Genomic DNA, 21,765 nt, shown 5'->3' with positions numbered 1-21,765 from the left:
GTGGAATAGAAGACCTCCAAGGTCCCTTCCAACTCTGTTGTTGTAATAATAATAATAATAATCATGTGTGTGCATCACATCGATTGTGGTGGTAAGTAGGGACCCCCCCCCCCCCGACCCCCCTGCAATTGATCACACCGTGGCTTCCAGCATTGTCAGCTGGCCGATTGGCTGGAGGCTAACTGACCTGGCTGGAGGCTAACAGCCAAAACCCCCGGGGGAAACAGTGTGGCTTCGAATGGGTCGCAGTGAAAGGTGTGGGGCAGAGAGACTGTGGCCCATTGACCAGGGCGAACAACCAGGGGTCATCTCCACATGTGCTGCTTTATATTTTATTTTTGTTTTTATTTATTTTGTCAAGCATGTATAACAGGTGTAAGTATAAACATGTTTATGTACATGAAATGGATACAAACATTAGGACAGGGGCCGTAGGCACATGGGTGCACTTATGCCCACCCCTGACGGACCACTTGGCAATGGGGCGAGGTCTATGCTAGTCAGCCGTAAGGTTGAGGTTACGGGGGGCTGGGTGAGGAAGGAACAACTGGGTCAGCTAGAACATCCCAGGCATGGACCACTCGGTTGCTGGAGTCGTATTTTCTGCAGTTAAATTTGGAGCGGCTGACCTTAAATTTGTATCTATCGTGTGATCGTACATTGTTGGGGTTGAAGCTGAAGTAGTCATTGACAAGTAGGACATTGTAACATAGCAGGATCTCCTGCTTGAAGAGCGGATTGGACTAGATGACCTTCAACAGTGAGGGTGAAGCTGTGGCACGGGGACCTCAGGTGGCACCCGGAGCCATATCTGCTGGCACACAAGATGTTGCCCTAGCTCTTCTCCAATGGGCAGGCGTGTGCCGGCCAGCTGAGTTTTGGCTTTTTTGTACCCTCCCCCATCCCCAGGGAAGCCTTTGGAGCCTGGGGAGGGCGAAACAGGAGCCTACTCGGCCACCAGAAGTTGGGAAACAGGCCGATTCCGGCCTCCAGGGAAGCAGTTTCCGCCCCTCTCCAGCCATTGAATTATGGGTGTGGGCAATAGCGCATGTGCACACTTGTTCGGCACCCGAGGAACAAAACCGTTCACCCTCACTGCCCTCGGCCCTGCCAGACCCCATTATCTGGCCAACTGGCCCTGGAGGAAACCAGCTCTGTGGGACCTAAGGGGTCGCTGGGGGGCGCGAGGGAGTCATGGCTAATTTTACCTTATATTCCCCAGTGACCGCATCCTGGGAAATAAAGTCAGCAGTAGCCAGGACAGGCAGAGTGGGTCATCCACCAATAAACCTTCAAAGGTCCAGTAGGGTTTATTTTTTCCATTCTTAATTGTTTAATAGCAGCAGCAACCAAAATGTTTTGTTTTCCATTTTAAAAGAAGTGGGGGTGGGGGTGGGGGTGGGGACAAGCAAAGAGAAGGAGAGGACAAATAAGTAGAATTAAATTTCTGGGTTAAACACATGCTTAGAGTTACAAAGCAACGGTGCCTCTACACAATGGCACTTCCTACAAACTACTTCAATGCGTTTTGCTTCTCAGAACGTTGATGCCTCTTAATGACGGAATCCTAACTCTTCCATCTGCGAATTCTGCATTTGCTAAAAACAGAAGGGAATGGATGCAAGGGGCTTAAGGACGCGGTCTTCATCTAGAAAATCCCCATCGCTTTCCTCCTGTTGATGTCTCGCTGGATTTGGCAGAGGGAACAAACCGGGCACCAATTCACAATGCAGGCGTCCTCACAGATCGACCCCTGGGGAAAAGAAGAGGAACCAAGTGAGCCCGTCGCCTTTTCAATACCGTCCTGTTGCAGAGAGATGGAATCATAAAAACCCAACGATGTGGTGGAGTCACCCACTGTGAAGGGCTGCAAACATTTCTACTACCACACTGTGGGCGTGGCTTGTTTTGTGGGCGTGACTTGCCAGCCCTGTGACCAGGTGGGAGTGGCTTGATGCTCATGTGACCAGGGGTTGGTGGCATAAAGGTCATGTGACTGGCTTTAAGGTGGCCAGCTTGACATCACTCACGCCCAGGGTTAGGTGCAGAGGTCTTCAAACTTGGCAACTTGAAGACTTCAACTCCCAGAATTCTCCAGCCAGCATAGAGAATTCTGAGAGTTGAAGTCCACAAGTCTTCAAGTTGCCAAGTTTGGGGACCCCTGGGTTAGGGTGAGGGTGCCTGGCCTCTCCTCGCCTCCAAGAGAGACAATTTCCCTCTCTGTTTACTATTACCGGACATCCAAAATATTCTCTTTAATCCTATGTCTATGTGCCATATGTGTACATACATATTACACACAGGCAGTGTTCCCTCTAACTTTTTGGGGGGGTGGGCGGAAAAGTATAGTGTCTGAGCGGCAGTCCCTTCGGGACTGGGCGGCACAGAAATAATAAACAAACAAACAAACAAAAACAAACAAACAAACAAAAAACCCACCCTGTTTTGCCTCAGAGAATTTCAAAATAAAATACTGTCCTGTGTGTCTATAACAGTGAGCTCATCATAGGGCAACTCCATCAATATCAAAATGCCACTTAAATAGTTGAGCTAGTTTCAAACTAGATTTTGATTTTCTTTCTCTCTTCCTTACTCCCGTTCTTTTTCTTTCTCTTTTCCTTCCTCTCTTTTTTCTATCTGTTTCTCTCTCTTCCTCTCTTCCTCTCTCTCTCCTTCCCTCTCACTCTTTCCCTCTCGGCTTCTGGGCAGGTTTGGAAAACTCTGAGTTGATGATGATTTTTAAGTGAGCGATTGCTCACTGCTCAGCTTAGAGGGAACTATGCACACAGGCACAAAAAATATGCATTATTTCCCATATAAACTGTATGTGTATGTACACACACACACATACACACACACATACGCAGCTCTTCTAATTTTACACACATTCAACCTCATTTACTGCGATAGGAAAAACATCCCCAGAGCCCAGAAGGGAAAAAAAGAGGAAAAATAATCATTTTTTTTCTACCTGTTCTGCCTCCATGACCGAACCCGTAGGAGCCCATCCCTGCTTACAAAAGTCCGTTTAGTGACCGTTCAGAGTTACAAGAGCTCTGAAAAATGTGCCATGATCGTTTTTCACCATTGCAGTATCCCCACGTTTCCTGGGATCAAAATTCAGACCCCTGGGAACTGTTCCCTGTTTCTGAGGGTTTCTGCCTCCCGAGATCGTGTGACCCACTGTTGTGACTTCCTGACAAGCAAAGTCAGTGGGGAAACTGGATTCACTTAACAGCCGTGTTACTAAAGTAACAACTGCAGGGTTTCACTTAACAACAGTGGCAAGAAAATGGGGCCAAACTCACTTAACAAATCTCACTTAACCACAGAAATCCATTTCATTAGGAAAATCTGCTTTAAACCTCTTCCAATCAGGATATTTCATTGTTTTCCAGGAGAGGGGTGGGTGCTAACTTCCTACAGAGGGGCAAAATGCAAATGACCAAAATTAAAATAAATAATTAGGTTGAATCCTTGAATTTTCCCCTGGCGAGGGACCCCATGGTGAGTTGGCCAGGTTAAGTGGTCACGCAGCAAGTTGGTTGCCGACTCAGGCCATTTCCGAGCTGGTATTTCTCCCCAATTTCACAAGTGTTTCTCAAGGTTCTAGTTTTTTGGGGGGGGGGTTGGGGGTTGGTTATAACTAGAATTTATAAACCTGACGTTTATCCTGTCTTAACCCTCATGTGGATCTGGAACTTGTGATTTATTTATTTATTGGATTTGTATGCCACCCCTCTCCGCAGACTTGGGGCAACTAACAACAGCAATAAAACAGTATATAATGGACTTTTCCTCATTTGAGGGGTTCTTACTAGGAGTATGGGATTTGTTTCCGTTTTATTAACTTTTCGCTACATTCGTTACCCCAAAACAGTACAAGTGTATAATCAATGCGAACACAAGCGCAGAGTTTAGCAAGGCAGTGGACTTACAGGGATATTGTATTTTGTCCGGTAGACGGCTCGCATGGCCACAGTGGCGCCACAGCAGCAGCATTCGTTCATATCCGCAGCCACCTGACAGGCCAGACAAGGGAAGCAGAAGTAGCCACAGAGACCTACAGAGAGGAGGAGAAACGTTTTGGCAGCGCGTTGAATGACGTAAGATTTATGGCCCAGAAAGTGCAAAGTATGCTCCATGTGCAACATCAACATTGCGAATGCAAATGCTGGCTAACACATCACCTAGCAGAGGGGGAGGCTGAAAAAGCTCAATTACAAACCAGGTTAAACTCAAATCCCCCCCCCCCACTGCCGTCCTCTGCACACTGTGTTACACCAGTGTTGGTGACACATCAACGGCTGGCCACACTGTCTCCAGAAGGCCTGGTGTTGATGGGAAGGTGGCAGTTGTGATTTTCACGAGGGCACAGGTGCGGCCACAAAGCGGAGGGAGGACCTGCCACGCTGGCACAATCTGAGTGGGCAACGTGACAAGTTTGTGGGTGGAGAACAGAAGAGATGTGAACTTTCAACTGGGTGGAAAACACAGATTTCCCAGGCTCTGGCAATAAATTGGGGACTCTGAGGACTTTGACTTGGACTCTGATTTAGTTTGGAAAGCTACTTGGAACCTTGACATACTGAGGTTTTCAACTATTATGAAAGGGAATTCAGGAAGTTACTGTCGGAAAGAGACTGGCTGAACCAGGAAGTGGAATCAAACGGGGAACTAATCTGGAATCCGTGCGTGGGCACAAGAGAGTGAAGTCTGGTCTTCCTTCAATGCTGTTGACCCTTATCTAGTCTGACCCAGGTGCAAACCACCAGTCGGAGAAGATTCTTGTGTTATAGCTACAGTAATAAAATAGCTAATTGAATTCTTCACAGGTAGATCTCATTAATTGTGCCTGACAATTACCAATAGAAGATAATATTTAGAATAGAATAGAATAGAACAGAATTCTTTATTGGCCAAGTATGATTTCAACACAAGGGATTTGTCTTTGGTGCAGATGCTCTCAGTGGACATGAAAGAAAAAGAGACATTTGTCAAGAATCATGTGGTACAACACTCAATGATGGTCATAGGGGTCAAATAAACAATCAGGAAACAGTCAATATTAATATAAGTCGTAAGAATACAAGCAACAAGTGACAGTCACACAGTCATAAGTGGGAGGAATGATTAGGAAAAAACTAGTACTAATAGAAGTGCAGACTTAGTAAAAAGTCTGACAGTGTTGAGGGAATTATTTGTTTAGCAGAGTGAGGGTGTTCAGGGAAAAACTGTCCTTGTGTCTAGTTGTCTTGGTGTGCAGGGCTCTGTAGTGGCGTTTTGAGGGTGGGAGTTGAAACAGGTTGTGTCCAGGATGCGAGGGGTCAGTCAATATTTTCACCACCCTCTTTTTGACCCGTGCAGTCTACAGGTCCTCAGTGGAAGGCAGGTTGTGTGACTCACATTTGAACTATTGTGTCCTTGCTGGTCTCTCAACTTGATTGTTTTCTTGCACTATTGCATCACCCAAGAAAGTAATGTTTTAGTACAATCCTGGACGCTGCCCCAGCACTGAGGATGTTTCCTACCTGGGGAATGAAAGACGTGCAAGAGAACAACCGAGGTCCAAAAGCAGCAAGGGCTCCTCACTATGGACATTGAAATTCAAAACATCTGGAGGACGCATATTCTTTTGTTTTAAAAAAACCCTTCAGCATCAGGCAAAAGAAACCAGGGGCCAGGATGGAGTTTAATTCACGCTTCACGCGACTCAGCCGCTCTGTTCCAGCTCCATGTTCTCCTTTGCCAATCAGGTCTTTGGCGTTGGCACTGACCAGCCTCCTTCCAAAAGGTTGTGGCAGACTTCGGTTGGACTCGTTCACACATGTGGGGCTCAATAGGGCTCTGGATGGATGTGATTGACAGCCCTTGAAATCAAAAGAGGGTTTCTGGGACTCCGTTTGTGTGCTATGATTTATCATGGAGCCAAGGTCCGAACAAATCCTGCCCTCGCCTTTTAGATCTTACCATCCTAATTCCAATCCAATAGACCAGTGATGGTGAACCTTTTCCCCCTCAGGTGCTGAAAGAGCGTGTGTGTTTGCGCTATCACGCCTGCGCGAGTGCTCACACCCATAATTCAATGCCTGGGGAGGGTGAAAACAGCTCCCCCCACCCCCTGGAGCCCTCTGGAGGCTGGAAACAGCCTCTTTCCCAACTTCTGTTGGGCCCAGTGGGCTTGTGCCTCACCCTCCTCAGGGTCCAAAGGCTTCCTTGGAGCCAGAGAAGGGTAGAAACACCCTCCCCATCTCCCCGGAGGCTCTCTGGTAGCCAAAATCCCCCTCCCAGAGCCTCCGTGTGAGCCAAAAACCAGCTGGCCGGCACACGCATGCACGTTGGAGCTGAGCCAGGGCAACGGCTCGAGTGCCAGCAGATATGGCTCCATCATGCCACCTGTGGCCCCTGTGCCATAGTTTCGCCACCACTGCAATAGACTGTTCAATAATTCAACATCTGTTCCTCTGCTCACTTACAGACTCCACAGTCGCTAAAGCAGTCACACAAGTCCGTTTGCCAATAGTTCCTGTTGGGCTGGACCGTCACTACCACCGGTTGCTGAGTGACAATCATTGGCTGGACATCCATGGTGGGCAGTGTTCTAGGAAAAAGAGAAGAGAGAAGAGGTCAATTAAGAGGCTTGGTGGAAGGTGGTGATCTCGGTCCCAACTCCAGTGGGGCCACTCGACTCTGGACGAAGTCTTTCTGATAGACAAATGGGCACAGTGAGAACCTTAAACTCTAAACCTGGGACAGAGTCCTACTGAATGTCCACTTGTCCTGTTTCCTTTTGAAAGAATGGATCCCTCTGCACTCAGCCAATTGCTCCTTCCTCCCGTGGTTCTAGTCCCTGTGCTTTGTCAACTTTGAAACTAGGAGGCTGCTGCCAAACCATTGGGGCCTCCTACTTTCTCAAAGCTTATTGAGTTCACTAACCATCTTTCCTGTTGCTGATAATCAAGGACAGTCCAGTGTTCTCGTGCGATAGAGTTGCTTGCTTCTTCTTCTTCTTTGTCTATGGAGATTCTCAAACATCCAGGTCATGGTTTGTTTGTTTAATTATTAGAGGTGGAAGGGACCTTGTAGGTCATCTAGTCCAACCCCCTGCTCGAGCAGGAGTCCCTCCCCACCCCAGACAAATGGCCGTCCACTCTCCCCTTGACAGTCTCCAGTGTTGGAGCTCCCACAGCCTCCGCAGGCAACTTCCCTTCCCCTTCTCCATCGCTCTCACCGCCAGAAGGTTCCTCCTTATTTCCAGGTTGAATCTCTCCTTGGTCAGCTTCCCTCCCTTGTCCGGCCCTCTGGTGTTTTGGCAAACAGCCTGACCCCCTCCCTCCTCTCTGGGGCAGCCCCTCAAGTATTGGAAGGCTGCTGGCCTGTCTCCCCCGGTCCTTCTCTTCGCTAGGCTGCCCATGCCCAGTTCCTGCAACCACTCTTCATAAGTCTTGGCTTCCAGTCCCCTGATCATCCTGGTTGTTCATGAGAACCTAAGAAGAGCCCAGCTGCACCAGGCCAAAGCCCATAGAGTCCAGCATTCGGTGTCACACAGTGGCCCCCCAATTGTTCTCTTCTGCACTTTCTCTAGAGCAGTGGTGGTGAACCTATGGCACGAGTGCGCCAGGTGGCACGCAGAGCCACATCTGCTGGCACGGGAGCCGTTGCCCCAGCTCAGCTCCAACAGGCATGTGTGTGCTGCCCAGCTAATGTTTGGCCCCCGCAGAGGGCGTTTTTGGCTTCCAGAGAGCCTCCGGGAGGATGGGGAAGGTGTCTTTACCCTCCCCCAGACCCAGAGAAGCCTTTGGAGCCTGAGGAGGGTGAAACGTGAGCCTACGGGGCCCACCAGAAGTTGGGAAAGAGGCCGTTTCCAACCTCCAGGGGGTGAAGGAAGCAGTTTTCGCCCTCCCCAGGCATTGAATTATGGCAGTGGGCACTCAGGCATGTGCAATAGCTTGCACGCATGCTCTTTCGGCACGTGAGGAACAAAAGGTTTGCCAACACTGCTCTTTTGTAGCGTGGTGACCAAACCCGAAGGCAGAACTGGAGGCCTGGTCTAACCAAGGCTTTGTGGAGTGGTATTAGTGCCGTCCTATTCCTGGAAAGTTTCCCTCTGTTATTCATGCAACTCGGGGTTGTATTGGAGTTTCTTGCCTGCCGTTGCACGTGGTTGTCTCAAAGGTGTTTTTCTAAAAGGGACGTGGACTTTCTCAGGGCTGAGGAAGAGGGACTGGCCCAGAGTGGTCATCCACTGACTTCACACATACAGCAGGACTGAAACTCACAAACTCCTGATTTCTAATGAAGCTGCTTCCCAATCTCGGTCAGCCTTGAAAAGATGCTATCGAGCCCCTGATTATGACACCTCGCATGCGAACACGCCAACCTCATTACTAACGGGGGCAGCCTCCTACCCACATCCTCTGATATTTCTACCACAAATAAATGGAACCCTAAACAAATGTGCAACTGAACCCGTTCACTCAACCCTTCACAATGCTATTACTAGCCTAGGACCAGATCAACTGGTTACAGACAATACTAGGCTCAACAATTGTCTTGACCTCGTCTTCTGCAGCTGTTTGCACTGAATTTATGGACTGCAAATAAAAGAGCCCTTTCCTAACAGTGACCATAGCAGGGTTGACTTTGGTCTCAACATACGTCCCTACAGAAATCGCCATAATAATGGGAGAAGCAGGTACCACTTTTAAAAGGCCAACTATGATATCATTGAAGCTGACCTCTCATCTCTTGATTGGCACACAATATTCTCCAGCTGTACCACTACTGAAGACGGCTTCAATATATTTTTACTTGAAATCCAAAGTGTCATTAAATTATATGTACCACTAATATTCACCAAAACCAAGAAAATAAATTACCCATAAAAATAAGGAAGCTTCAATCAAAAAAAGAGAGATTTCTTTGGTGTAAAAATAAAACAGGCTAGTTGCAAACTTTAAAAGCAACTACAAAAATTTGTGTCACCAAATAAAGACTGAATGCAACACTAAACTCAAAGACACTAGATCCATCCTACCCTTTAACTCCATCGGTAGCCTATCCATTTCTGTGCAATCATAATTTTTAAAAATAATTTCCTTCTCAAAGGGTATTTGGGGATCTTTCCATTGTTGCACGCAGGTGCCACTGTTCCTATGTGTAACATTAAGTAATTAATATTTTTGGGGTATGGTTTCTTTACAATACCTAATAAGTGTGTATGCAATTGTTTATTGAATATTGTATTTTAATTCATGGTGTTCACTATGGTAGAGCTCATTGCCACATTTGTGAAGCGAATCACTGCAGTTCTTAAGGATGTATTGCAAAATGAAAGTGCCAGTAAGTAGACATAGGGGAAAGACTTTCATTTTGCAACACATACACAGATTTAACCACAGGTTCCATTAGGAACAATTCAAGACAGCTGCAGTCATCCCCTTTTGCAATTTTCTGAAAATTGCAAATTTTGGTATACAAAGATATAATAATACAGTACTTATATACCTGATGCTAGTAAAAGAGAAACATTAGGACAGGGGACGGAAGGCACGCTGGTGCACTTGTGCACGCCCCTTACTGACCTCTTAGGAATTGGGTGAGGTCAACAGTGGAGAGCCTAAGGGTCAAGTTTGGGGGGTTTGGAACTAGAGTCAGGTAGTGAGTTCCATGCATCAACTACTCCATTACTAAATCCGACAGTCAGGTTTAGAGCGGTTTACTTTAAGTTTGTATCCGTTGTGTGCTCGTGTGTTGTTGTGGTTGAAGCTGAAGTAGTCATTGACAGGAAGGATGTTGTAGCAGATGATTTTATGGGCTGTGCTTAGGTCGTGTTTAAGGTGACGTAGTTCTAAGCTTTCTTAACCTAGGATTGTAAGTCCAGTTGCGTAGGGCTTTCTGTTGCGAGTGGAGGAGTGGAGGGCTCTTCTGGTAAAGTATCACTGGTCACTTTCTAATGTATTTATGTCCGAAATGCAGTGTGGGTTCCAGACAAATGAGCTGTATTCAAGGATTGGTCTGGCGAAAGTTTTGTTTTTAAACTTCAAGTTTAACTTCAGACCAACAATCAAGTAAGCAATATTCCAATCAAGAATCTGCCAAAGGGCCATCAATAAACAACCCAACCAAAGAATCTCCAGCACTGCCCCCCCTGCCCCCCATGGACAGGCAACCCACCGGGATATAAACTGACAGTAAAGAGCCCTCTTTATGACTCTGATGGTGTCACCTAGTTAGGGTAACAAAACGTCCAGCAATCTCATTTCAACCCTTAACTACAAACATTCTCCTTTATTCCATCCCATCCCATTCATTTCTTGTTTCTCCCCTTTATGGATATTTAAATAGGCAGCATGGATATGCAATAAATTAAAATAAGCATTTGAAAAATTTAGCCACTGGGGGAATGTAAGGAGATGGGAATTAGACATGAAACACTTAATTTATCCTAATAGAAACATAGAAGACTGACGGCAGAAAAGTTTCCTGTATTTTATCTTAGGATGGTGATATGTTTATCCCAGGGATGTTTAAATTCAGTGACTGTGGATTGACCGACCACGTCTGCTGGAAGTTTGTTCCAAGCATTTGCTACTCTTTCAGTCAAATAATATTTTCTCCTGTTGCTTTTGATCTTTCCCCCAACTAACTTCAGATTGTGCCCCCTTGTCCTTGTGTCCACTTTCCTATTAAAAACACTTCCCTCCTGAACCTTATTTAAAAACTCTTTAATGTATTTAAATGTTTTGATCCTCCAGACTCGACAGATGGAGCCCATGAATGATGCCTTCGGAATTTACAATTAAAACCACAAAAATGGCAGCACATAAGTTTTCAAGGGTTTGTTCCGCTTGGTCCTCTCTGTGAAACCTTTCTCGCAAAAGTCCCCCAAGAACAGTTCTGGCTTCAGATCCATTGCCTGGTGTGTGGTTTCTTTCAGCCAATCTCTTATTTTATTCCAAAATATTTTGATTTTAGGGCATGTCCATCAAAGATGGTATTTGGTCAGAGGATCCCAAATGCAGCCTCACCCGCCCTCTACCCAGCAGGGTCACAATCGCCCCCTTCCTTAGTGGGGCTACTTCAGGAACCCACTCTTATTTCCACCCAAATTTTAAAACCCGAGGACTCAGGTCCTGGAATGTCCCACGGAATGGCACCAGCCGCTCTTTCAACAACCAGATTTTTCCAGGGAGAGAAAGACTCTTGCAGAAGGCTATGAGTTTAGAACAAGTACAAAAGATTGCAAAGAAAGCAAGATTTCAAACCTTTCTCTTCCTCTCCTGGCTCCTCTGGGCAAAGCTGCAACCAACTGGACGGAATTTGCCCTCCCAACAACGTGCTCTCAAAAGAGGAAGCAACGTTTGTTGCAGCCGAGGAGGAAACGTGAGGGGGAAAAAACCAAACGAGATGCGAAGAGAAGAAACGAAAGTTGGCTGAGAAGAAACCATGAGATGCAATGACTGGGAAGCCTTAGACCTCGCCCTTCAATCCATTGTTCCAAACAATTCTGACATTTCTTCCCTTCTAGGAATCCAAGAGCACAGCCCTCCCGATTTCTAACTCTCCCAACTCTTTATTTTATTTTATTTTATTTATTTGTTTTATTTTATTTTATTTTATTTTATTTTATTTTATTTTTATTTTATTTTATTTTATTTTATTTTATTTTATTTTATTTTATTTTATTTTATTATTTATTATTTATTTTATTTTATTATTTATTATTTATTTATTTTATTTTATTTTATTATTTTATTATTTATTTATTTATTTATTTATATATTTATTTTGTCCAATACAAATTGAAAGTTAAGGAGAATAAAAAGGTGTAGTAGTAACTCCTCTGATTGTAGCTGTCAATCAAATTGCACAATGACCAAATGAAGGGAGAATTGGTGTGTGAAGAGAAAAAGGATGGCGGGGTGTATTAAGACAAGCCATAACAGCTAAATGGTGTTTTTGCAGGACTCATGTGTCTGCAGAAGAGGCCTTCAAACTTGGCAATTTTAAGACTGAATGAAAAATTAAGATGTCTGAATGAAACTATTTTGAATTTGCAAACAATAAGCCAGGATAAAGTGTTCTATTGCTAGTGTCTCCCTCCGGCCTCATTGGCAAAGATGTTGCTGACAGTGTCTTTGAAATGTTGGAAGTGTATGAAGGAACCTAGCATTATCTTTGATGGACATGCCCTAAAATGAGAATATTTTGGAATGAAATAAGAAATTGGCTGAAAGAAATCACACAACAGGCAATTGATCTGAAGCCGGAACTGTTCTTATGGGGAATTTTTTGAGAAAAGTTTCATAGAGAGGACCATTACATAAGACTTCATATAATTACCACCACTCGGATTGTTTATGTGCAGAGCTGGAAAAATGATAACTATCCCCACATCCTCAGTGGTGATTAGAAAATTTTTTGAATGCTCCAGGATGTGCACATTAACAATGGAGATACATGAGAAGGAGGAGACGGAATTCTATGATGCTTGGAATAAATGGTACATGTCAGTGATGGGGAAGCTTTTTTTTCTCGGGTGCTGAGCGAGCGTCCATGTGCGCTATCGTACATACATGAGTGCCCACACCCATAATTCAATAACAACAACAACAACAACAACAATAATAATAATAATAATAATAATAATAATAATAATAATATATTAGATTTGTATGCTGCCCCTCTCCGCAGACTTGGGCGAAAACAGCTTCCGCCAACACCCCGGAGGCCCTTGGGGGGCTGGAAATGGCCTCTTTCCCATCTTCTGGTGGGCCCAGTAGGCTCATGTTTCTCCCTCCCCAGGCACCAAAGGCTTCCCTGAACCACGGGGAGAGTAAAAGCGCCCTCCCCCATCCCCCTGGAGGCTCTCTGGAAGCCAAAAACGCCCTCCCAGAGCCTCCATGCAAGCCAAAAATCAGCTGACAGGCACACACAATGCACTGTGGAGCTGAGAGAGGGCAACCGCTCGCATGCCAGCAGATATGGCTCTGCATGGCACCTGTGGCCCCCGTGCCATAGCTTCACCATCACTGGTATAAGTGGTTAAATCACCACAAAAAACCTTCAAATTTGTTTACATCATATGTAAACAATTAGAGGTATATAGAATTAAAATGGTAAAAACAGATGTTGAATATATAGCAAGGGATTCAATCCATTGAATAAAGAACTGGATAAACAATAGCGATTGTTTAAATTAGAATAGTAATACTGAGAAGTGTAAATATATTTTGAAATGAAATAGCTGTAAAAGTGATTAGCTTTTTCTGTTTGTATTTTACGTATTTTTGTATGTCTAGTTTATATGTTGTTTTTAACTAAAAAAACCTCAGTAAAGATTATTTTTGTAAAAAAAAAAAAGGAAATGACAGTATTAGTTAAAAGCAATGCGATGGGAGAATTTAGAGAAATAAAACAAGCAGCGATAGAAAGCACTCAGGCGGTCATAGTCCTGGGTTGGAAGGATGCGACAAAATGGACAATGCAAAATTGGTACCGGTACATGGTGGACCACATTCAGTTTGAGATTATGGACAAGAGGATGAACTCGCTTAATGAAAGTGATTTACGACAACTGATGGGACGATGGAACAAGGCAAGACAATACGTGGTTGGTAGAATCTGAGACCAAGCTACAAGGAATAAACTGGAATCGTAAACTCCTTAAAACCCACCTCTGCCGTCAGGCTTGGGGGAATTGAGACATCTCCCCCAGGCCTATACAGTTTATGCATGATATGTTTGTGTGTATGTTTGCTTTTAATAAGGGGTTTTTAGTGATTTTAAATTATTAGATTTGTTGTACATTGTTTTATTATTATGGAGAGGGGCGGCATACAAATCTAATAAATAATAATAATAATAATGACAACAACTTTATAATATGTAAATTGATACAGTATATTGCTCTTGAGTTAAAATGGTATATATAAGAAACACCCCCAATTTGGTGGAGGGGTGTGAATGTTTGTCTGGTGGTGGGCACCAATCACTGAGCACTTGTTGTATGTTGTGTGTGTGAGGCTGGAGGGGAGCCGGGCAGGAGAGAGGGAAGCTCGTCCGAGGCCAGGAAGGAGGGAAGAGGAGAAAAGCAAGGAGCGCAGATGCAGCAGCAGCAGGAGAAAAAAGGAGAGACGAGACGAGACCAGTAATCCAGGAAGTGACAGCCGCCGATCACCTGGAGCTGCGCACGCATCTTCATTTCCGCCGGTGGAACTGCGTCCCACCCTGTCCTGCCTAGTCTGCCCTTATCCTATTTCCTGTATTTTATCTTTGGATGGATCTATGTTTTTCCCAGGCATGTTTAAATTCAGTTACTATGGATTTACCAACCACGTCTGCTGGAAGTTTGTTCCAAGGATCTACTACTCTTTCAGTCAAATAATATTTTCTCACTTTGCTTCTGATCTAACTGACCTCATATTGTCTCCCCTTGTTCCTGGGTTCACTTTCCTATTAAAAACACTTCCCTCCTGAACCTTGTTTAACCCTTTAACACAGTGTTCCCAAAAGTGTGGTACGTGTACCCCCAGGGGTACGGGAAGAGTTTGGTGGGAGCTTTCGGAAAAAGTTCTGAAATACATCTTGCCTTTTCCAACTTCATATTTATGTGAAGTTGCTTTTTTAGCATTTCTAGACATTAAGTCAAAAAAAGGGAACCGACTCTTGGACATGGAACCGCGTCATAGATTAAAATTAACAACCAGGGAACCAAATTATGACAATCTGTCATCTCAGCCCAAACAATTTCATCCTTCTCATTGATCCAAATAAATGTTATTTATAATATAACTTTTATTTATATTTTTAATGAATTATTTTATTTCTTGTTTATTATTATTTTGTGTATGTACCAAAAAAAGAAAAATATTTTGATTGTTATTAAAATACATCCATTATTTTTGACGAGGGGTACTAAGCATTACGGCAATTATAGAAGGGGCACACTTATGTCAAAGGTTTGGAAAACCCTGCTTTAACCTATTTAAAGGTTTCGATCAAGTCCCCCCTTTCCCTTCTGTCCTCCAGACTATACAGAAGGCTGTGGATTCAAGTCCTGCCTTAGGCACAAAGCTCTCTGGCCAGTCACGGCTCTGAGCCCCAAGAAGGAGGCAAGGACCAATTGCTTCTGAAAAAGTTGTCAAGAAAAATGCAGGAAGTGGTCCAGACAAGAGCACTGAAGGAAATTAAAGCAACCACCACAGGACCACGTGGTTCATTCTTTCCATTGTATTGATAGAAAACCAGGGCAAGTGCTAAGAGTGACATTTCCATCAAGTGCAAGCATAAAAGATTTGTACCATTTTAAACGTACAGATGAATATCTTAATCTTTAGATTAATAAAATAATAATTACACCATAAACACAGCCTAACGAATCGACACCTACCACTTTTCCATAGAGCAGAATTATATTTGAAACCCGCAGAATGCGAGATAAGAAACACAAGGGTATTTTTATTAATTTCTCGGTCAATTCTCCATGCAGAACGGCATATCCAATGTAATTGAAGCAATGTTTTCCAGACTGCCTTCCTCCCAAATTAATTGCAATATTATTTAATGGTAAGATGGGGGTTGGGGCCATCATATAAAGCATGAATCAGTTATTTTCATACATGGCTCTGAACCTTGTACTATTTCTGAAATATGCAAGTTCTAAAACATCCCAGTTGCTAAGGAGGCAAAGCATTCAGGTTATTATATTCAAGGCTGCTGGATTCACTTTATTGAATAATTGGTTTTACCATAAGCAGTTTTATGCAATAGGATACAATGCATGTGTGAATACAGTGTGGTGTTGGTTAAATCTTAAATACTAAGCAGATCTGTGCAGTAGTAGTCAACAAAATTTTCTACCTTGTTTCCCTGAAAATAAGACAGCGTCTTATATTAATTTTTGCTCCCAAAGATGTGTTACGTCTTATTTTCAGGGGGTGTCTTATTTTTTTTCAATGAAGAAGAATTCACATTTATTGCTGAACAAAAGAAATTGAACATTTATTATATACTGTACAGTGGTTGTTATCACAAACCATCACAACCAGACAAACGGTGAATCCTATCCAGAATTTCTTACTACTACCGTACCATTATTTCCATGTACAACAATTATACTTTCTTCAAATCTGTGTTATATATGGTCTGTTCAGGAAGGCTGCGAAACGAAACGTCTCCTAGGTCTTACTTTTGGGGGTGACTTATATTAGGCAATTCTACGAAACCTCTCCTAGGTCTTACTTTCGGGGGTGACTTATTTTCGGGGAAACAGGTTAGGGTATGTTTTATACTATTGCCCACACAACTTACACCATTGAGAGTTTCCCGGAGCATCTAAAGCAGGGGTTCACAACCTGGGGGTCGAATGACTGTTTCACAGGGGTCACCGAAGACCACGAGAACAGACAAATTTCCCCTGGTGTTAGGAACTAAAGCTTCTATTCTGGCGCCTTGGAACATATTTTTACAATCCGACCAATCAGGCGTTTACAGTGGGAGTGTCCCTCTGACCTTCCTGCCAATCAGCTTCTAGCTCTCTTGGGAGAATTGGCGCTAGACTTATGGCTGGGGGCCACCACCGCATGAGGAACTGTATTCAGGGGTCGCGGCATTAGAAAGGCTGAGAACCGCTGCTCTACATAATGCTACTTCCGGCCAGCTTCTCTGCTGGGTCTTCTGAGAGTTCTAACCAGAGAAGGGGGAATGCCAAGGGCGAAGTCTTCTAGAATATCCCCAGTTCTTTCCTTTTTTTGATGTCTCTCCGGACTTGGCAGAGGGAACAGGCAGGGAAGCAGCCCACAACTAAGGTGTCCCCACAGATTGACCCCTGTGGAAAAGAAAAGAAACCAAACGGATTATTCACCTTTTCAATGAAATCCAGAGGCAGAAAGAGGGAAACATGAAAAGCTTCCTCTGTCCTGGATGCCAAAATACAGGCTTCACTTGCCACGGTTCATTTACTAACCATTCAAAGTTACAAAGCAGCGGGGGGGGGCAGTGAGGGGCTGCAAAATTCTTTACTACCACACGGTCGGTGTGGCTTATTGTGTGGGTGTGGCTTGGTGGTCATGTGATCGGGTAGGAGTGGTTTGCTGGCCATGTGACCAGGTGGGAGTGGCTTGACAATCATGTGATTGGGGGTTGGCTTAAAAGTCATGTGACTGGGTGGGAGGGGCTTACCGACCAAGCTAAGTTTTCAAACAGGTGCCTGGACTCTTTCTCAGTGGATTAAGTCCCATGATTTGAATAGCCACCAAAAGGGCAAATGACAGACAGCATCATTTGTGGAGGAGCACAGGAACATTTGAAGGTTTTGTACCAAACCCTCAAGGTTCAGTAGGATAACAGATTAGGCAAGTAGCTGAATTTTCTTTAATTGCTATAAAAGTTCAGTCCTAAATAATGATTAAAGCATGTGTTTAATTATTTCCTATTTTAAAAGTAATTAAGGATCACACAAGGGTACTAGAGAGGGAAGGACAATTTAAAAACTATTAAGTGTTCAATAAACGGTGCATAAACCTACTACCCTCACTGCATATCCCCCTCTCCCCCGTGGGGGCAGCGGCCCATTGCTGGCAGGGGGGGCACTGAAGGGTCACCACGGAGGTCGTTTTTCATGGTCTCACAGGTCACAATCCTTAATCGATGGGACTGTAGCATATTCTGCCTTCCCATCCTTATCGGACCAAGTAGATGGTTACACTTGACATAGACGGAGCGTCATTTTTATTTTCATTTCCAAAATTCTGAGAGATTATCGTCTGCTGCAGATAACAAATCTGTTCGCTACCCAGGTCAGGTTTCCTCCCCACCACAAACTTCTGGACAGTGTAGGCCCTGCCTTTCGGAGTGGTTCTAGGGCAGCTCCCCACATCCAGCTCCCCACACCCAAATCACTGCGGCCACCTCGCTGTGGGACAGGGAGGGTGAAGCTTTATCTCCTCGGGTGCCAAAAGAGCGTGGGAACATGCTATCGCGCATCCTTGAGTGCCCGCCCCCATAATTCAATGCCTGGGAAGGATGAAAACAGCTTCCCCCCCCAGAGACCCCCGGAGGCCAGAAACGGCCTCTTTCCCAACTTCCGGTGGGCCCAATGGGCTCATGTTTCACCCTCCCCAGGCTCCAAAGGCTTCTCTAGAGCCAGGGGGAGGGTAAAAACGCCCCCATCCTCCTGGAGGCTCTCTGGAAGCCAAAAAGTCCCCCCCAGAGCTTCTGTGCAAGCCAAAAATCAGCTGGCCAGCACACACCTGCACGTTGGAGCTGATCTAGGTCGTGTGGCAGCAGATATGGCTCTGTGTGTCACCTGTGGCGCCTGTGCCATAGGTTCGTCATCACTGCTATAGGACAACTTGACATGGGAGAAGAATTACCCTGATGGTGAAGAAATGATGGGAAAGAGCCACTGAAGAAATGGTGGCAAAGGAAGGACAAAAGGAAAGGCGAATGGCCAAAATTAAAATAACTATTTTGCATAATTTAATCGAATTGTTGACTTTTCTTTTAGCGAGGGGTCCCATGGTGACTTGTCCATAGCAAGGTGGTGGCCCCTGATCTGTTTCTGAGTTGGTGTTTCTCCCCAATTTCACAAGTATCTCTTAAGATTCCAGTTTGTTTGTTTTTAACTGGAGTTTATAAAGCTGATGTTTGTCTAGTCTTATAAGGCAAGAGAGTCTACGTACAGGGAGGTTGTATTTCGTCCGGTAGACGGCTCGCATGGCTACACTTCCGCCACAGCAGCAACATTCATTCATAGCTGTGGCAACTTGGCATGACAAACAAGGGAAGCAGAAACATCCACAGAGACCTACAGAGAGGAAGAAAAAGACTCTGTAGAAACATTTTGTGCAATGCGTTGAATGATGTAAGATTTATGGCTCAAAAAGTGCAAATTATACTATTTCTGCAACATCAAAACTGCAAATGAAAATGCTGCTTAAAACATCACCTAACAGAGCGGGAGACTGAAAAAACTCAATTACAAACCACGTTAAACTCAAAGCCCACTACTCCATTGCCCTCTTCTGTATACTGTGTCTTAATGTTCTGGATTTTCCTAATGGGTTTGCAGGAATTATTCGCTTTTACATTGATTCCTATGGGAAATATTGTTTCATCTTGCAAAGTTTTCTACTTATGAAGCCGGTCAAGGATCAAATTAAGTTCATAAGACGTGGTCCCACTGTATCATGAAAGGGAATTCAGGAAGTTACTGTCGGAAAGAGACTGGCTGAACCAGGAAGTGGAATCAAACGGGGAACTAATCTGGAATCCGTGCGTGGGCACAAGAGAGTGAAGTCTGGTCTTCCTTCAATGCTGTTGACCCTTATCTAGTCTGACCCAGGTGCAAACCACCAGTCGGAGAAGATTCTTGTGTTATAGGCTTGAGTAATAAAGTAGCTAATTGAGCTCCTCGTAATTGTGCCTGACAATTACCAATAGAAGAGAATATTTGTAACTCACATTTGAGCTGTTGCATCCTTGATGTTCTCTGGTTGTTTTGTTGCAGATAGTTCTTTACTCAAGTAAGCAATGTCTTTAGTACTTGCCCTAGCACTGATGACACCCCCTACTTGGGTAATAAAACATGTGCAAGAAAACAACCAAGGTGTGAAAACAACTAGTTTATGAAAATTGAAATTCAAAACATCAGGAGATCATATATTTTATTTTTTTAAAAAATAACCATAATAGAATGGAATAGAAATCTTTATTGGCCAAATGTGATTGGACACACAAGGAATTTGTCTTTGGTGCATATGCTCTCAGTGGACATAAAAGAAAAGATACATTGGTCAAGAATCATGAGGTTAAATACACTTCGTGATTTGTCATACATGCAGGGGGAGGCAAAGTTGGCTCTTCTATGACATGTGGACTTCAACTCCCAGAATTCCCGAGCTAGCAGGATTGGCCCACAAGTCATAGAAGAGCCAACTTTGCCTACCCCTATCATAGGGGGTCAAATAAGAAATGAGGAAACAATCAATATTAATAAAAATCTTAAGGATACAAGCAACCAGTTACAGTCACACAGTCCTAAGTGGGAGGAGATGGGTGATAGGAATGGTGAGAAAAAAACTAGTAGGAATAGTAGTACAGACTTAGTAAGTGGTAAATTTTTAGTGAATTCTTCCATTGTGTAGCATCAGGCACAGAATAGAGTTTAATTCATGCTTTATGCCAGAATCTGATCTACTCATGGCGAGGGCAGGTGTGTGCGAAATAAGAGTCAACAGAATTAACAGTGGGCTGGATTTAGATCTCCTGTGGGAGCAGAACAGCTACAAACTGACCCAACCCTCAGCCTGGTCCTCTCCTCCGGGTGGAACTTTAAAATTCCATACACAACTTTTAATAGCATAGAAGCTGTGTCTCCTTTTCTAGCTGCCCTGAGTCCCACGGGATAGAAGTCAAATAAATCAAATTGAATTAAATTGAATTAAATTGAATTAAATTGAATTAAATCAAATTAAATCAAATTGAATCAAATTAAATTAAATTAAAAAATTTAATTTAATTAAATTAATCACATTTTCTATCTTGCCATCCTAATTCCAATTCTGTAAACATCCCTTCAGTAGTGGGTTCTAAAACCCTTTACTACTGGTTTGCACACACACTTGCACACACGTGCAACGTTTCTGTGTATGCGCAGAAGAGTCCGGGAAGGTGGGCGGAGCTTCCCACCTCTGGCGATACTGGTTCTAAGAGCCAGGCCAAACCGGGTGCCACCACTGCTGCATCCATTGCTCAAATTATGAATAATAATTTATTTCTGCCACCGATCCAGTCTGGACGTTATTGGCCTGGTCACTTACAAACTCCGCAGTCGCTAAAGCAGTCACATAGGTCCGTTTGCCAGTTGTTTGTCTTGGGCTGGTTGGCCGCCCCCTGGGGCTGAGTGACCACCTTTGCTTGACCACTCATGGTGGACAATAGGCTAAGGAAGAGAAAGAAGAGAGTCAAAAAGAGACAAAGCTTGGAAAACTGTTCTCGCTTTAGAATAAATACGACACAAAGGCAGAAAGATTTCAAGCCAAGCAAGATTTATTATTACTATTACTATTATTATTATACATTTTATTATTTTAAAACATAGCCTGCAAAGGGAATACAAAAGAGAATACAAAAGTAAATAGTGGAGAAATTGGGGGAAGTGAAAGGATAAATGCTTAGTAGGGGAAAGCAAAGAGGAAATGACCCCCTGACTCCTGACCCCCTTTCGTGCAGTGGACTAAGGCATGAACATCTAACCTCAACGTTTTAATGTTACATAATACAGTAGTTTAAAAACAGGCCATTTCTATAATAACAAATCTATCTAATCGGCAGTAAAATCCAAAATCAAAATTTCATTATTTTCCACCTCAAGCACAAAGTCCAGAAGTGGTTTCCACATAGAAATAAAAGTATTCGTATTTTTCCCCCTTTGATCAAAACAGTCACTTTTGCCCTCTCCACCAACTCCCTCCGTTTTTGCAGCCATTCCGTCCATCGTGGGGCTACAGGCGATCTTCAATTTCTCTGCATATAATAATCTTGTGGCCGTCAACATATATAACATCAGAGTTTTTTCATATTCTTTTTCCATTAAACCCAAACTAAAAGTGTCTGGTTTTCTTTCAATATTCACTTTAAGATTTCTCTGTATTAAAATATGAATCCTGCTCCAATGTATTTATTTTGTTTTTATTTATTTATATTTGTCAAACAATTATAGTATGGTAATTTGTATAAATAAAACATTAGAAGAGTAAT

General features: G+C 43.8%; 2 protein-coding genes across 2 annotated transcripts; both read right to left on the bottom strand.

Annotated features, from left to right (window-relative positions):
• Positions 1 to 1,309: 1,309 nt before the first annotated feature.
• Positions 1,310 to 11,360, bottom strand: LOC139170622 (placenta-specific gene 8 protein-like). The gene is made up of 4 exons (XM_070758095.1): positions 11,268 to 11,360; positions 6,477 to 6,601; positions 3,939 to 4,063; positions 1,310 to 1,753 (listed from the first exon to the last, which is right to left on the bottom strand). Exons 2-4 carry the CDS (start codon positions 6,586 to 6,588, stop codon positions 1,649 to 1,651), a joined length of 342 nt encoding a protein of 113 aa, XP_070614196.1. The 5' UTR covers positions 6,589 to 6,601; positions 11,268 to 11,360; the 3' UTR covers positions 1,310 to 1,648.
• Positions 11,361 to 16,572: 5,212 nt separating this feature from the next.
• On the bottom strand, positions 16,573 to 20,934 carry LOC139170623 (placenta-specific gene 8 protein-like). The gene is made up of 3 exons (XM_070758096.1): positions 20,826 to 20,934; positions 18,687 to 18,811; positions 16,573 to 16,831 (listed from the first exon to the last, which is right to left on the bottom strand). The coding sequence occupies exons 1-3, from the start codon at positions 20,932 to 20,934 to the stop codon at positions 16,727 to 16,729; spliced, it is 339 nt and encodes a 112-aa protein (XP_070614197.1). The 3' UTR covers positions 16,573 to 16,726.
• Positions 20,935 to 21,765: the final 831 nt, after the last annotated feature.

Source organism: Erythrolamprus reginae, chromosome 7 (genome assembly GCF_031021105.1).
Source record: "Erythrolamprus reginae isolate rEryReg1 chromosome 7, rEryReg1.hap1, whole genome shotgun sequence".
NCBI classification, from domain to species: domain Eukaryota; kingdom Metazoa; phylum Chordata; class Lepidosauria; order Squamata; family Dipsadidae; genus Erythrolamprus; species Erythrolamprus reginae.
Note: the sequence above shows the minus strand (reverse complement) of the source record. Positions and strands in the feature narration are given on the sequence as shown.